Source organism: Aspergillus nidulans, chromosome VI, assembly GCF_000011425.1.
Source record: "Aspergillus nidulans FGSC A4 chromosome VI".
Classification (NCBI taxonomy): domain Eukaryota; kingdom Fungi; phylum Ascomycota; class Eurotiomycetes; order Eurotiales; family Aspergillaceae; genus Aspergillus; species Aspergillus nidulans.
Genome location: NC_066262.1, coordinates 1153240 through 1167532, shown reverse-complemented (window position 1 = coordinate 1167532; position 14293 = coordinate 1153240). Strand labels below are relative to the sequence as shown.

Below are 14293 nucleotides of genomic sequence, written 5' to 3'. Positions count from 1 at the left end.
GCGATGTTGGCGCCGACCATCTGGCCGTAGATCTCAGTTATCACTTCTATGGTAGCGAGTACAGTTAACTATGCATTTAGGTCCATCTGGAGTATGATACGCTAAAGGGTGGTGTCAATGCAGGCTGTATAGTCCCTGGCCTCTTAATGCGCTAAAAACATGACGCTCCTATATTTACTCCCAATAATGTGTTCAGCCGCAGCTGGGTAAGGTTGGCTAGTCATAAGAAAGACCTGCCGGGAGATGTTTGTGGGTTCGCGGAGCGTCTCGTCCCTAGCGCCCGTTGCTACGGCCATGATTTAACAATCAACACGGTTTTTGGCTGCGTCAACGACACTGCAATGCGGATGCGGCAAGAACATCTTCGGTTCAACGACTATCCGCATTCCTTACCTTATTTGGACCATTAGCGCTGCATCTGCGCTCCCAATCTGCAACCTGCACATCTAGTTCATGCACTCTCTCACTTGCTAGGGGCTCTTTCATCCCGCTTTCGGCGGCTTGCTTGGATAGGTGTGTGTAAAGGCGTAGTTGAAGCCGAAGCGAAGCCACTAGCCCCGTCACTGCATCTGCTGCGCCCTGTAGTCCCTGCTGCATTGCCTTTCGCCGCGACTGCCACCTCCCAAACGGCGCAAACACCCGCGCAAACAGCCTCGCCAAATCCTCCTCCAGATCCGTATCATGCTGCACCACATACTGCGGATGCACTGCCCGCACCACGCTCATCTTATGGCCATCGAGGTCTACCACTTGCACCCGCCCCTTCGAAAATCCGTATTCCGACGAGCATAGTTTCCATGCAAGCTGATTTCTAAAGAAACCCCATTTCTTATCTCTCGGCGTAGTACAGCACTGGCACGAGACCCAGGAGAGCTGTCAGGTGGAGCCGAGGGATAGCATAGCATCGAGATCGGCATTTTCTCAAAGTAGATAGCGGAAAAACACGTCCTTGAACGAAACAGGCAGAGATGAGGCTGTGTCCTATTTCTACAACCAGTAGACCTACACACTCCAGTCTTCACAAGGGCCCGTCCCATTCCCCTCCCGCATCCAAGACATTCACACTCTCTGGTGCAATCTGATTGACGAGCGAAAAGAACTCATAGGACGAGATTCCAATACTGTCTAGAAAACCCAAATTCGACGCTTGAACACCCGCCCCTGCACCGTTTAATACAGACGGCGACCCAGGCATACTCAACGGAGTCACCTCAGCAGCACCAGCAGCGCCAGCCAATCCACTGACATTCACATCCTCGCCGCCATCCATTCTAGTAAAGTACTCTGCATGGTCAGATTGTGCTGGACAGGGCAAGATGAGCGTCTCCAATCCTCGCCGTTCAATCCTAGCAGACAATTCGCGGAACAAGGTTTCCAGCTGCACGAGCTCAGACTTGCGTGCCCCCGCCAACCGGTTCCCCCGCACGACCATCTGGTCAAGAATCGCGTAGGCATCTTGAATATCAATGTAGTCCTGGCTTTCCGTAATGTTTGGAAAGAGTGCGCTGGCCATCGTTATATGCAGCGCCGCGGCGTAGGTGAATTCCATGTCGAAGGGAAGGAAGACTTCTGTACATCATCAGCAACGCTCGGCGTATCTTAGGTAGACCTAGAGGAAGGGATGAGGCGCTACCTAGCAAACTGTCTTCGTCCGTGAGAATCTGTAATGTCTTCGCGGCGGACTTGATCCCAGCTGAGATGAGAGCGTTGGTTGGCGCAACGATACTTTGCCAGTCTTCCGCACCGTGATTAAGCTTCTGGAGGCGCTCCTTGAGGACGGAGAGGAGGAGAGGTCGAGTTGCGACGATCACACACTTTTATAGCGTCAGACAACCCGTTATCCTTGCTGAAATAAAAGGTGAGAAGGATAGGCTCCCTACCTGGTGGTATAGAAGCGTGATGTGTCTCGTTCCCTTTGGCATGGTATCTACCGAATTCTGGAACTTGAGCTGGATTATCTGTTCAATTTCACGCGCGTGTCCGGCAAGCACATGAAGGATCGACCTGGTTGTCTCTAGAAATGTTCCTAGCTGGGTCTCTGTGGCTTTGTATATGGCTTTATAGCTGTCAGCTTCCTGCCCACCAAGCCCAAATACAGGCCAGTGTCGAGAAGAAAATATGAACCTACAGGAGAGAATGTATGATAGCAAATGGGACAGCCGCACGGAAAGACTGAGCGTGGTATCACTCTGGGAGCAGGCAGTAGCAGTAAGCGGCTCCAGCAACGTGGTGATATCGCTATCCTCGGGCGTCATCGACGCTCCAACAGACGAGGAAATATGCCTATCAAGAACGTAAAGCGTCCACCAGAGATTCCTGCACCGGGCTACCGTTTCAAGCCCGAGTTCGTCCTCGGGCAGCTGCGTGTGCATCCCGTCCATTTGCGCGATGCGGATGGCGTGTCCGACCTACGAGAACGGGTCAGCTGATACAAAATAGAATATAATAGAATAATATAGAGTAAAAGATCAAGAACCCCATGGAGACATACATAAACATGGGCCGAACTCCGGTGGTCGATCGAGTAAAGATACAACCCGGTCAGTGCCAATACCTCGATCGCGACAAACCCTCCACGGGAGAGGCTGGTATGATCGGGCATGAGGCTCATCGCCCGGATAAAGAACTTTGACCCCGGCGGATCATTCGCATTGTTCGGGTTCTTGTGTCCGGGAAACAGAAACGCGTTCGCAAACGCAAGGACAAGTAGGAACTGCACGAACCAGAGCCGGCACTCTTTCACCTGCTTGACTGCGTCTCCGTAATAGAACGCGTGCATCTGCTGGACGAAGTCTTCTTCGTTTATAAGGCAGAAGTTATGGCCTAGATGGAACTTGACAGTATTGAAGAGGTACAGGGCGTGGTCAATTGAGGGTAGGTTGCTGATATCCGGGTGTGAGCCGACGGGCAGCGGCGACCATTGGATCGGGTAGAGGTCCCCATCGAAGAGCTCGGGAGTGCTATAATGCGACTCGATATGGAGTTTCTCCGCGATCATGAGTTTGAGGCGTGTCGTGAAGGACCAGGTGGAGGTGGGAGCTAGCCAGGCTGTTCGTTTGTCGGGAGATCTCGTCAGTACGGAAGCAAAGGATCAGGGCTAGGTCTGCGCGTACTCCAATTCCGCTTGGACTTGTGGTTCTTCTTGATAATCCGTGACGGCAGCGTGAATGGGCTCGTCCATATGGTGCGCTCCGCGCCGACGGCGGGGGGGATCTCGTCTGGCTGCGAGGCGATGGTGTCTGCAGAGCAGGTGTTGCCGTTGCTCTCCAGCATCTGATCCAGATCAACGCCGACCTCGGACCCAAATGCTGACGTCGACGTCCTCTTTACGGCCGGCCGTGTTCGTCCCTCGTGGACGTGCGTCTGCGCGTGCGGCTCCTTCTCTAGCTGACGTTGGGGTTGAGGCTGTCGCTGCCGGTCACCATGGCTAACTGCAGCCGCAGCCGCGGTCTTCCTCTGCATCTCCAATTCCCGCAAGTACCTAAGTATAACGATACGCCTCAATATCGTCGTTAATCATCATCCGCATCCAGACGCACCTTTCAGGCACCATGACTTTGCTGACGGTCTCGAGGAAGCGGCAGTCTACGCGGCGGCGCTGACAGTTGGCGCAGGGCTGTTCGCCCGTGCATTTGATCTTGCTTTGGCGGCAGGCGACACATCTACAGTCCAATTGTCAGCTATATCTGCTTTCTGTATAGAGACAGGGCGAGGGAGACGAATTGTACGCATTTGATGTGCGTTTCAGCTTACGCTGGCCCGTCCGGGTGGTTGCCATGGTGAAGGCAGTTCTGGCAAGATTGAGACGAGGATATATGGCAGATAGCAAGGCATCGGGGAATGAGTGGAAGTGAAAATGTGGCAGGCAAGAGCGTGTATCGTGGTCCTACTCCAATGCAGGCTAGGCAGCTCGCCCCGCACGAGGCGCTTCGCCTTTGGAGATCGCGTGGGGAATGACCTGCCCTTTTGAGTGAAGAAAGCCCGAAGATTGCTGACCCTAATCTACTGCATGCATGATTACTGTTAAATGGTTGCATAGGCTGCGTACATGGATAGGTGGATTTGGGATCAGGGGAGGGGGGAGCTACTAGAGACTCAGCTACAATGGTGATAAAGCAGACAAGCCGTGCCTTATCTCTCCCAGGGTATCCGTCTCGCTATCGTGCCGGATCCTGTGGATACCGCCGAGCTGACGAAGCCCTGCTCTAGCCCTTTTTGTACAGCTCATCAGCTCCTTGCACTGCAGTTCTCATTGGGCGATCGGCTTGCGAACCCGAGATGGCGGGGTGAGGGTTCGCCCGAGATATAGAAAGTAGACAAACAGTTGGCCCAAGGCACGATATAAATCACCATGTCCTACGCATCCTCGCTGTATTTCACCCGTATTAGACCCCAATTTGGAAAGATCTTGTCACTGCTCAAGATGTTCGACCTCCTCGTCGTAGGCGCCGGCCTGAGCGGCCTGCAGGCCGCCCTCTCCGCGCAACAAGCCGGGCTCACCGTCGCAGTCGTTGAAGCTCGCGACCGCGTCGGGGGCAAGATCTGGAGTGTCCCGCTGGCTTCGGGGCGTGGGTATGCTGACCTGGGCGGCGCCTGGGTGAACACGACACTGCAGAAGCGAGTCGGCGCGTATGTCAAGCAGTTTGAACTGAAGACTGTCGTCCAGCGACTGGAAGGCAAGGCCATCATGCAGGACGGTCCGCAGAGTCGATTCGAGTTTCCCTTTGGGGTGACGCCGAGCGAGGTTCGTCCGTCCCTGCCTCCCGTACTACCCCATATCAGCCTCGCCTGCAGGGCCCATAAGTCTCTAACGAACGGGTACAGTTCTCAGCAGAAGAGAAGAAAAGCCTCGAGATGGTCCGAGATCACATCCAGGCCGAGTCGTTGAAGCCCGGTCCACCAAAAGTCGTAGATGACAACATCAGTCTAGATCAGTACGTGCGCAATCTAGGCGCGTTGCCCGCGACGGTCAAAATGGTCAATATCTGGGCGCAGGTCATGCACGGTCTCGACTCTACAGAGTACTCAGCAGCGTGGTTCATCGACTACTGCCGCAGGAATCACGGGCTACTGGCTATTCGGGCGGACGATGCGAGCGGGGGACAGCACCTGCGTTTCAAAGACGGTATACTCCTACCTCCCCTTCTAGCCTCCTTACAATGTTGAATGGTGCATAGGCTGAGTATAAATGGCAGGTGCACAATCTCTCGCCAACGAGATCGCCAACCTCGTTGGCGCTTCCAACATCCACCTTTCCTCCGCTATCGCCAGCATTAGCGACCATGGTTCGCACATGAGCATCACAACAACAACAGGCCGGACCTTCACAGGCCGAAAAGTCATTGTCTCCATCCCAAGCACCATGTACAAAGAGCTCAACATCCAGCCACCCCTCCCTCCGCGCCTCCAGACCGTCACGAACGCCACAGTGCTGGGAGACTATAACAAAGCCATCGTCTGCTACGATAAGCCATGGTGGCGCGACCACGGTTTCAACGGGTACTTTGCATCCTACGTCGGCCCTATCATTCTAGCCCGTGACACTTCTGTTGATGAGGTCGGCAACTACTGCCTCACCTGCTTCGTGAATGGGAAGCCAGGGAGGGAGTGGGGAAAGATGCGCCCCCACGAGCGCCGCGCTGTGGTGCTAGCACAACTCGCACAGGTCTTCGGGCACGAAGAGGAGGTGTATAAACCGATCGAGTTCTTCGACCAGATCTGGCAGCACGAGACGTATAGCCGGGGCGCATTAGCGCCAATCACTGCCTTGGGCCATCTTACAGAGTATAAGGACGTGTACGGGAAGAAGGTCGGCAATCTGCATTTTGTCGGGACAGAATATAGCGACGAGTGGAAGGGGTATATGGAAGGGGCAATCTGCTCGGGCGAGGCTGGGGGGCGCGAGGTCGTTGAGGCATTGAGGGGGAAGGAAAGGTCCAGTCTGTAGTTTGTCTTTATTGCAGGTGACAAATGGAACATGCACTGCGTTTCGATAGTAATTACTGAGAATTACTGAGTGTGGTTGAGGATGCGAGGTGTCACGTATACTGTCGTGCCGCTGAGTCTTTGCTATAAGTCATCAGTGTAGCTGAAATTGAAGACTAAAAACTTTCATCTTATTCCCCATGTGACTAATGTATATTATCCAGTAACTAACCTCTGATATCATTAACAGTTAGCTGCTCGGCTCCCATCCGGGTTCGGCCTTATGGTATGACTAACAAGTATAGGGCTTTATTTGCTGGTGGCTGCTGGGTGGCAGTCATATGCCTATCGCAACCCTAAGTCTATGACGAGATCAATTTAGTACGCGTGCGGCATACCGAACGTACATTAGATCTGGATAAATTATGAACAGAGAGACAATTCAGACATTGACGGAATGTTACACTCAATTCTTCCGCATTCTCACATCCCCCGTAAACCCCCTCTCCTTCAACTTAGCTACCATCACTCTCCCTCTCTTCATATAGTACGCTTTCGACAACGACCCCACAAACCCCGGCGTAAGCCTATATTGCACCACAAATATCTTCTTCATAGCCCTATCAAATCGGTTCAGCGGTTTCATCCCACAGGCATCTCTCACCTCCTGCGGCAGGTAATCCACAGAGAGGATCAGCATGAGGTACATCATCAACGGAATGAAGGGCCTAGCGGTTATAGTTCTCCCAGACGCCTTCTGATCCCTCGGCCACTTGCTCTGCGGAACCTGCAGCAATGTTCCAAAAACCGCAAATTCATGGTATACTCTCCGCCTTCTCGCCCTGTAGCTGACCAAAGGCCATCTCATAAGCCTGGAGCCACCTCACATACAAGGTAGCCGCAACCCAAAGCTGGAGGTCCGGGTTTTGCGCGTGGTACTTGGTGTCGCCTTCCCCGCCTTTGACGCGAGAATACATCGTGTTCACCCACTCTCTGATGAGCGATTTCTCTTCCTCACCTCCGTATACCATCATGTACACGTAGATGACTATTTTCTCGGCGCGGTCAGGTTGGCGCGTGGCGAATTCGCTGTGGTTGTTGAGACCGCGGGCGACGCCGGGTGCGCAATCTGCAAGAGTGCGCCGAAGCAGCCGAAGCCGGTGATAGACTCTTTGAGGGTGGACTGGATCTTTACGATCTCTTCATAGTGATAGAAAATGGGTTGCTTTCAAGGTCGACCTCTGTTGCGGACGAGGTGTATGCTGGGGGCATTTTCAAACTCGCTTTGATCGAGTACGTGTTTACGAATGTAGAGAGAAAAAGGAATATCAGTATTTGGGTCGTGGGGAAGCTCATGCAAGAGGTAAACGGCACAAGAGAAATGCTCGCGAGTCATAGCCGTACAACTGATCCTTCATATGTGATCAAAAGGGCTCGGCAACGGGACATGGACGATGAAATAGCGAGACCCAATAAGCCCTCAAAAAAAACACCAGGTCTGTTCGGCCAACTGGGTCTGAGGTCCATCCGTCAAGCCTGTATTTGACTTTTACTACAGCCCCGGTCAGTATACGGGAAGCTCTGTATCGCAGAATCTTCTGGGAGTAGTAGCTCAGTACAATCAAGGCCGGTGTCGATTGCGGTTCAACTAACTCAGCAACCATACTTTGAGAGATGGGCGAAATCGCACTAATGGGGCACCTGGAAACGAAATTTATAACTGTGATTGTATAGTACTTGAGGCTGTCAATCGCTGAAGATTTCAAATCCCTCTAGTTGCCAATCCTACTTCTCGTCTTCCTTCCACTTTCCAGTCCTCCCATTCACTGAGAAGGCCCACCATGACCGAGGAACGCCTTAGGCACCTTGCGCTCTATATAGACACAGAGAAGTCAGCGCAAAAACTGCACGATATCTTACAGGATAGGACGCTGCGGTATGCACGTCGTCAATATTGGTGCAGTCAAACTGGGATTAGATAAACAGGATTTGATATAATGCGGTCTCGTACAGTCTGAAAGCTGGGTTATTCTGTGACTTCAGATACCGGCGCCTTCTTCAGTCTACCTCATTGCAAAGTTCATGTATAGATGGGCTTCTTGTGTTTCTTTTAAGGGCGCCCGCATCTGGAAGCTACATATATATTTTATAGGGTAAGTAAATTACGAAGTTCAACTGATTCTCCGCGCTCGCGAGAAAACCCTCAAGATTCGAAATTATTCGAGAGTACAGATATATAGCAAGTAGAGTGCTACAAGCTTTCAAGCTGTTTGTTGAGTGGTTGATGGCCCTCCTTACAGATCCGAGGCGTGATCAGTAATCCGATCGGGCAACTCTTATGACGGCATCCAGAACAACCTCGGCTCCGAGCCTACCTACCTATATCAAACCAGCATTCTCACCTTCTCAGATGTGCAACTACAATTACATCTAGCAACTCTACAATGTCCCTAAATCCCTCCTCCAAACCCGTCCTCGCCGTCATCGGCGTTGGTCCCGGGATCGGCGAAGCGGTCTCCCACCATTTCGCGTCCAAAGGCTTCGTCGTCGCGCTGATCGCCCGAACAGAATCCAAGTTGGAGAAGGTCCAAAAAACCATCAATGACGACGTCGGCACGACCGCATCAAAGTACTACGTGGCCGATGCCCGCTCTGAATCGTCGCTTCAATCCGCTTTTGCCGCGATAAAGGCCGACCTTGGCCCCGTCGACGTGCTAATCTACAACGCCGGCTCGAGACGCTTCACCCCGCGCAACATTCTCGAAACCTCCAGTGAAGAATTCGAGAATTTCACGCGCATCAACCTTTTCGGCGCCTTCTTCGCGACAAAATGCGTTCTGCCTGATATGCTGGCCAAATCCAGCGGAACGATCATCTTCACGGGCGCAACGGGGTCGATCCGCGGCAATGCGGGCGTCTCGTCATTTTCACCAGGCAAGTTTGGACTCCGGTCGTTATCGCAAATCATCGCGCGCGAGTTTCAGAGTAGCGGTATCCATGCTGCGCATTTGATTGTTGATGGGCCCGTCGAGAGTGACATTGTTGGTGGGTTTGTGAGGAGGCGGTGGGAGCGAGAGGGGGAGCAGGGACGGAAGAAGGTGGAAGAAAAGGATCTGTATCTGATGCAGCCAAAGGAATTGGCGGAGATTTATTGGTTTTTATATAGCCAGCCGAGGAGCACGTGGACGCAGGAGCTGGATGTAAGGAGTATGAAAGAAGGGATGGTCTCGAAGCTGTGATCACACTCTGCAGAAGACTGCAATCTCTCGGAGTCGTTGAGGATCTGCGGAGGGGAATTATTAGTCATAAATAATCCTGACTAAGGGTATCACGTGGCAGGCAGTTCGACAAGTTTTGAGTGTCCACCGTCAAGATTTCGCAACCAACCAGACCAACCAGTGTCATTCTATGCCTGATTTAGAGAAACGTCGATCACAAATTGTGCTCCAGAGAAGTATCTGGTTATGCTTTCTAGGGTCATGTTATCTCGCTTACCGCCAACTCAGGGGCTGCCAAGCCACGCCCGCTGTGAGACCTGGCGAAGGCACGTAGAAACGCGGACTAGGCCGCCAAATTGTCGACAGCGTTTGCGCCAACCAGCTCGCCTCCTGGAGAACAGCGGGGAAGTGAACAGGCACCCCTTTTCCATTTGACTGGTGCTCCTCTTCTTCGCCCCATAAGGCCAGCCTATCGGTCGATCGCGTCATCGACTAGTCTGCTCCAATAATTTTTTGATGGGCCATGGCCCGCCGCCCAGTGTTCAGTGGCCCAGTTGACTCTTTGTCCTATCTTTTTTGAGGTGCCGGGACCCTGACTGCTCCAGGAACTCCGGATTTGAAAATTCCAGCTCAGCTGGCCCCTTCATGTCGCTGCGCCCCGGCCCGACCGTTTCGCTCGCTATCTGACCGGTGCACGACGATGATGTGGTTTCGCTTTCTGCTTGTGGCCCTGCTCTGGTCGCTCGGCTCGGCCACGATCATGGAGAATGGCCAGCCCCGAGCCGATCCTTACCCGGGCCAGTGTTCAACTATCGATCTGGATAGCAGCTGGAGGAGTTACGATGCCGATGCACCTGAGATCTCGTACAAGGGAAGGTGGGATAGTAAACATATTTCATGTGCGTCTTTGCCACTGGCTTTGCGATTGATTGATCAACTGGCTAACTGACTGGTTGTGTTGTAGGGTGGTCGTCTGTCTCTCTGCTTCTTCCTCTCGTTTCCGGGGGGCGTCCGCTCACTCACTAACTCTCGTCCAGAGCTCCGGGGCTCAAGTTACAGTTCTCAGGTAAAAAGGTGCGTTGTCAATGGCAATTAGGTCTTGTGGTGGCTCAATAATAATATTTGTCTGCCTAGCTTGCGCTGAGTTTCGGTGAACACACCAGCGAAGGAACGCTCGTCGCTTACCGGTACGCTCCGTCGATACCCGGGTTATAAACTGGAGCTGGTTATAACGATTGGCAGAATCGGAACGCTGGATTGGCTCTTCACAAACGTTACCGCAGATGCGACGTATCAGTTCGTCGGGGAGGGAACACACTACGAGGAGTTACCCGGTGATGGAGACCACATTTTTGAGATGAGAGGTACGTCTGACATAAAAATACCACTTCAGGGAAATAATACTGACCGATGCAGTCACAAACTGGGGCATAGGATAAGTAAAACCGTCTGTTCGTTTGCGCCTCCGCTTACCATCCGCACAGTCCAGATTGCTGGGGTGTCCGTTGATGTCGATGACCACCTCACGAAACCTCCGACTTTCAAGAAGAAAGTTGAAATTATTGGAGGATCGTATGTTCGCTTGGATTGATATTTGCGACCCCCGCTAACAGTGCCAGTTTGACCGGCGGTCAGTATGCGACATACGAGACGCTTTCAGCATGGTCGTTTGTATACGCGCAAGGGCTAGGAAATGTCGAATTTGGGATCACAGTTCGTCACTATATTCAACTATGAGAATGCTTTTGCTAACGTAACACAGGCCTACCCTGGAGCATGCCTGGTTGACATGCAGTGCTACGGTGGCGGCGTGCACGGAATGGTATTAACCTCGCTCAGCTGGAACCATGACGACCCCTCTGATTAATGTGACAGATCTGGTATTGGCACCGTGCCTCCGACCCCGGTTCCCGCGCGCGCAACATGTATGGAGGCGAGCCCGAAGAATGGGACGTCACCGCTGAACAACCGGCCGACCTGGTCATCATCCAAATGGGCGGTAACGACCACCGGCATCCGAACGAGATCCCAGGAGAGAACTTTTACCAGGGATACGTTGATCTCATTGAGAATATCCATCAGCATTGGCCCGACGCGTCGATTGTGATTATGGTGTGCCTCCTTGAACCCGACCAAATGGAAAACCGTACTAATATCGTGATACAGACACAATGGGGCATCTGGAACCAAGAAGGCAGCGAATATACTCAGTCAGTGATCTACGAAGAAGAGATCCAGCGCGTCTACGAGCATTTCAAAGACCGCAAATGGCGCTTCGTCTACCTGTTCCACACGGACGGCATTCTCGGCCACAACGATATCAACCCAAAGAACCATCCCACGGATGTTGGACACATCAAGATTGCAAGCCATCTGCTCCAATGGACGAATCTGATGCTGGGGTGGGAGTTGAATCCGCGCGGGGAGATGCAGCACGGCACGCTTTATTGGAATGATATGGAGGGTTATTAAGGGTTTTTTTTTTTTCCTTCGGATTACAGGTTATGGTGCAGGTATCCTTGCATATTGCATATTGTGCATAAATATTATTGTTGTATTTAGACTAGTCCTCAGGATTTGGACGCTTAATGTACATTTATGATCATCGCAGCCCGCGTAAGTGATCACAAACGGCAACCTGTAACGTCACCATTGGAGCTTTCGCCGTTCACTTGGCGCACATTGATGCATCCCCGAGCCGACTGACGTTCAGATGATCATGCACCAATATTGTCACCATTCCCGAGGTCGGAAGCCACGCATATCCGCATGTGATAGACTTTGCGAGGCCTGGGAGGCCGACTCCCTATTTAGGGTTCACCGCTGAAGAAAGGGACCTACCCACTGAGGATCAACACATCAACAGACGGGTTCCCGCAAGCAATGGGAGATAGTGAAGAGCGGCTGACCAGCGGAGTCTCTGGCATGAAATTCTAGCCCGGATAGGAGCTAGAGCCAGCCCGCTATGTACGTAGGCAGGTGGATATGCTGCATGCTAGCATACTAACTCCGCCGTGCAACCCCACCCAACGGCCTTGGAGGATATAAGTAGGCTGATACAGTCATTCCATGCTTCATCGCTCTTGCTGTTCCCTGAGAGTTACCTCCAGAATACCTACACCTACCACCATGGCGCCCTTCAAACCCCTCCTGCCGCCTCTGCCCATTCCAGAGGGGCAAAGGAAGAACCCACCCCTGCCCATCCGCCCACCATCTCCCACCGTGATCCTGCGCGACGGCCTCTCCCTTTCGACCTGGCTCCTCCTTGGCGGCGTCCTTCAAGGCGCCGCAGTCGCAGCCTTCGGCTACAGATCCCTCCTCCCGACAACCCTGATCCTGGGCTACAGAGCTCTCGACACGCTCCTCATGACACTCAACCTCAAACGCAACAGATACATGGACGGCGTCATTATGCCGAAATACAGCGCCCAGTATCCCAATACCGACGGTTCCTTCGCCAGTACTTTGAACCCGACTACGGGCTCGCAGGACGGCGACCCAGCCGCCAAGCCGCTGATCGTCTTCCACCTTGGCGCAAGATGCAATCACCCACTGGGCCTGCTCGCGCCGGGTTATAAAGAGCTGGGGGACTGGGCCGAGAAGATGTATGAGTCCCTACGCGTGAATCCGGACAAATATGGCCTCCTAGGCATGACGCGGTTTGTGGGCCAGTCGGATGCCGCGGGAAACGAAACGCTTGTTATTATGTACATGCGTGACTACGAGGGGCTGCATCGCTTTGCGCATGACCAGCTCCATGCGGATGGTGTGCGCTGGTGGACTGGGATTGTTAAGGCGCATCCGCATCTGGCTATCTGGCACGAGACGTATGTAGTGCCGAAAGGGTGCTGGGAGAATATCTATGCGCAGTCCCAGGTTACGGGGATGGGCGATACCTTTTTTCCTGTAATTGATGAAAATAATGGGGCGACGGAGTGGGCGAGGGGTATTGTGGATGCCAAAGGCGGCGCATTGAGGACTGGGTCGAGAAGACTAAGAATGAAGCATCTGGAAGAGAACGAGAGCGAATTGGAAGCCTACTATGATCTAACCGACGGGGGGAGGACTACTCTATAGACATGGGATATCTTTGGCCTAACGCTGAGAGTCAAAGACAGCTCTCTTCAACAAGGTACACCTCTCTTGTTGGATATGCTAAAACTATCGCTAAAACTATCGTCTGTCAGTTTCTCTCCAATCAAAAAGCAGGATGCCGACTCCTAGACTGGACCAACAATGCCAGACAAAATGCGATTAACCCCTATTTCCAAAAATAGTTAGTTACTATAGTGGGTCAGGTACCGAGCTAAAAAGAAAAAAAGACCGTCCCGGCCGGCAACCAGTGCGACCTTCGACGACGACCTCTGATAAGAACCACATGACGATATGTTCACGAACCCCTTTTTCCGTTCAGCAAAAGCCGATGCAGCCTGGCACCGCGTTGGGTTGCTCTCCGACTTCCCTGAGATCTCTCCAGATTCCGACTGCCAGGTCACATCATCATGCAAGACGTTCCGAATCCCCACTGGCACAACCGAGAAACCGGTTGAGACGGATATTGGCCTACCGGGTGACCTGAAAGACCAAGTCTTAGTGTTTCGGTATAAAGGGAATGTTCATGCTATTGATCATGTAAGCCTAAATACCTTCTTCCCAATCCAGATGTATGGTAGTTAGAGCGAAGTGTCTGATGAGTGCAGCAATGCCCGCACTCTTCCTACCCCCTCTCGCAAGGGAGTCTATTTGATATAGAAGACTTTGGCATCACGCTCAGTGCGGGGATAACATGCCCTAAGCATGGGTGGGGGTTTGATATCTTCTCTGGCAAGGCGGATCGAGGGAACTACAAGTTGAAGATCTGGGAGGCGCAAGTGAGAGATGGGCCGGATGGCAAGCCTGATGAGAAGGAGGTCTGGGTGAGGAGGAAGCAGCGGATTGGTTAGGCGTCACTATTGGATCCGGTTTCAACGAATGCGAACTGGACTGCAATCAAGAAACAAGACCAGATGCGGTCTCGTGCAGTCGGTAAAGCTCGATTCTCCAGGCCGTCAAAATGATAACGGCCTCTCACGCCGTTGGCTCAAAGCCTGCGACTGAACGTTGCTAAATTGGACGGTTGTCCATATCTTTAGAGCCAACGTGGTTCCCAA

At 52.7% G+C, this 14293-nt stretch overlaps 7 protein-coding genes across 7 annotated transcripts, besides 1 other annotated feature; 5 read left to right on the top strand and 2 right to left on the bottom strand.

Annotated features, from left to right (window-relative positions):
- Positions 1 to 14293: part of a sequence feature (contig 1.55 1613..492661(-1)) that runs on past both edges of the window.
- Positions 370 to 3778, bottom strand: ANIA_03290 (uncharacterized protein; the record flags this gene model as incomplete). The annotated part of the gene is made up of 9 exons (XM_050612499.1): positions 370 to 811; positions 1182 to 1569; positions 1634 to 1814; positions 1881 to 2071; positions 2129 to 2408; positions 2492 to 3048; positions 3114 to 3481; positions 3540 to 3662; positions 3729 to 3778. The coding sequence occupies 9 exons, from the start codon at positions 3776 to 3778 to the stop codon at positions 370 to 372; spliced, it is 2580 nt and encodes an 859-aa protein (XP_050468414.1).
- Positions 4424 to 5947, top strand: ANIA_03291 (flavin monoamine oxidase family protein; the record flags this gene model as incomplete). Its single annotated transcript, XM_655803.1, has 3 exons — positions 4424 to 4744; positions 4825 to 5125; positions 5196 to 5947. 3 exons carry the CDS (start codon positions 4424 to 4426, stop codon positions 5945 to 5947), a joined length of 1374 nt encoding a protein of 457 aa, XP_660895.1.
- Positions 6441 to 6902, bottom strand: ANIA_03292 (oxygenase MpaB family protein; the record flags this gene model as incomplete). The annotated part of the gene is made up of 3 exons (XM_655804.1): positions 6441 to 6512; positions 6590 to 6767; positions 6817 to 6902. 3 exons carry the CDS (start codon positions 6900 to 6902, stop codon positions 6441 to 6443), a joined length of 336 nt encoding a protein of 111 aa, XP_660896.1.
- ANIA_03293 (uncharacterized protein) lies at positions 8370 to 9164 on the top strand (the record flags this gene model as incomplete). Its single annotated transcript, XM_655805.2, has 1 exon — positions 8370 to 9164. One exon carries the CDS (start codon positions 8370 to 8372, stop codon positions 9162 to 9164), a length of 795 nt encoding a protein of 264 aa, XP_660897.2.
- ANIA_03294 (uncharacterized protein) lies at positions 9332 to 10931 on the top strand (the record flags this gene model as incomplete). Its single annotated transcript, XM_050612498.1, has 9 exons — positions 9332 to 9379; positions 9432 to 9683; positions 9749 to 10046; positions 10181 to 10217; positions 10278 to 10330; positions 10386 to 10507; positions 10628 to 10719; positions 10757 to 10856; positions 10906 to 10931. The coding sequence occupies exons 3-9, from the start codon at positions 9844 to 9846 to the stop codon at positions 10929 to 10931; spliced, it is 633 nt and encodes a 210-aa protein (XP_050468413.1). The 5' UTR covers positions 9332 to 9379; positions 9432 to 9683; positions 9749 to 9843.
- On the top strand, positions 12273 to 13220 carry fmaE (monooxygenase fmaE; the record flags this gene model as incomplete). The annotated part of the gene is made up of 1 exon (XM_655807.1): positions 12273 to 13220. The coding sequence occupies one exon, from the start codon at positions 12273 to 12275 to the stop codon at positions 13218 to 13220; it is 948 nt and encodes a 315-aa protein (XP_660899.1).
- ANIA_03296 (Rieske (2Fe-2S) protein) lies at positions 13530 to 14086 on the top strand (the record flags this gene model as incomplete). The annotated part of the gene is made up of 2 exons (XM_655808.1): positions 13530 to 13775; positions 13844 to 14086. The coding sequence occupies 2 exons, from the start codon at positions 13530 to 13532 to the stop codon at positions 14084 to 14086; spliced, it is 489 nt and encodes a 162-aa protein (XP_660900.1).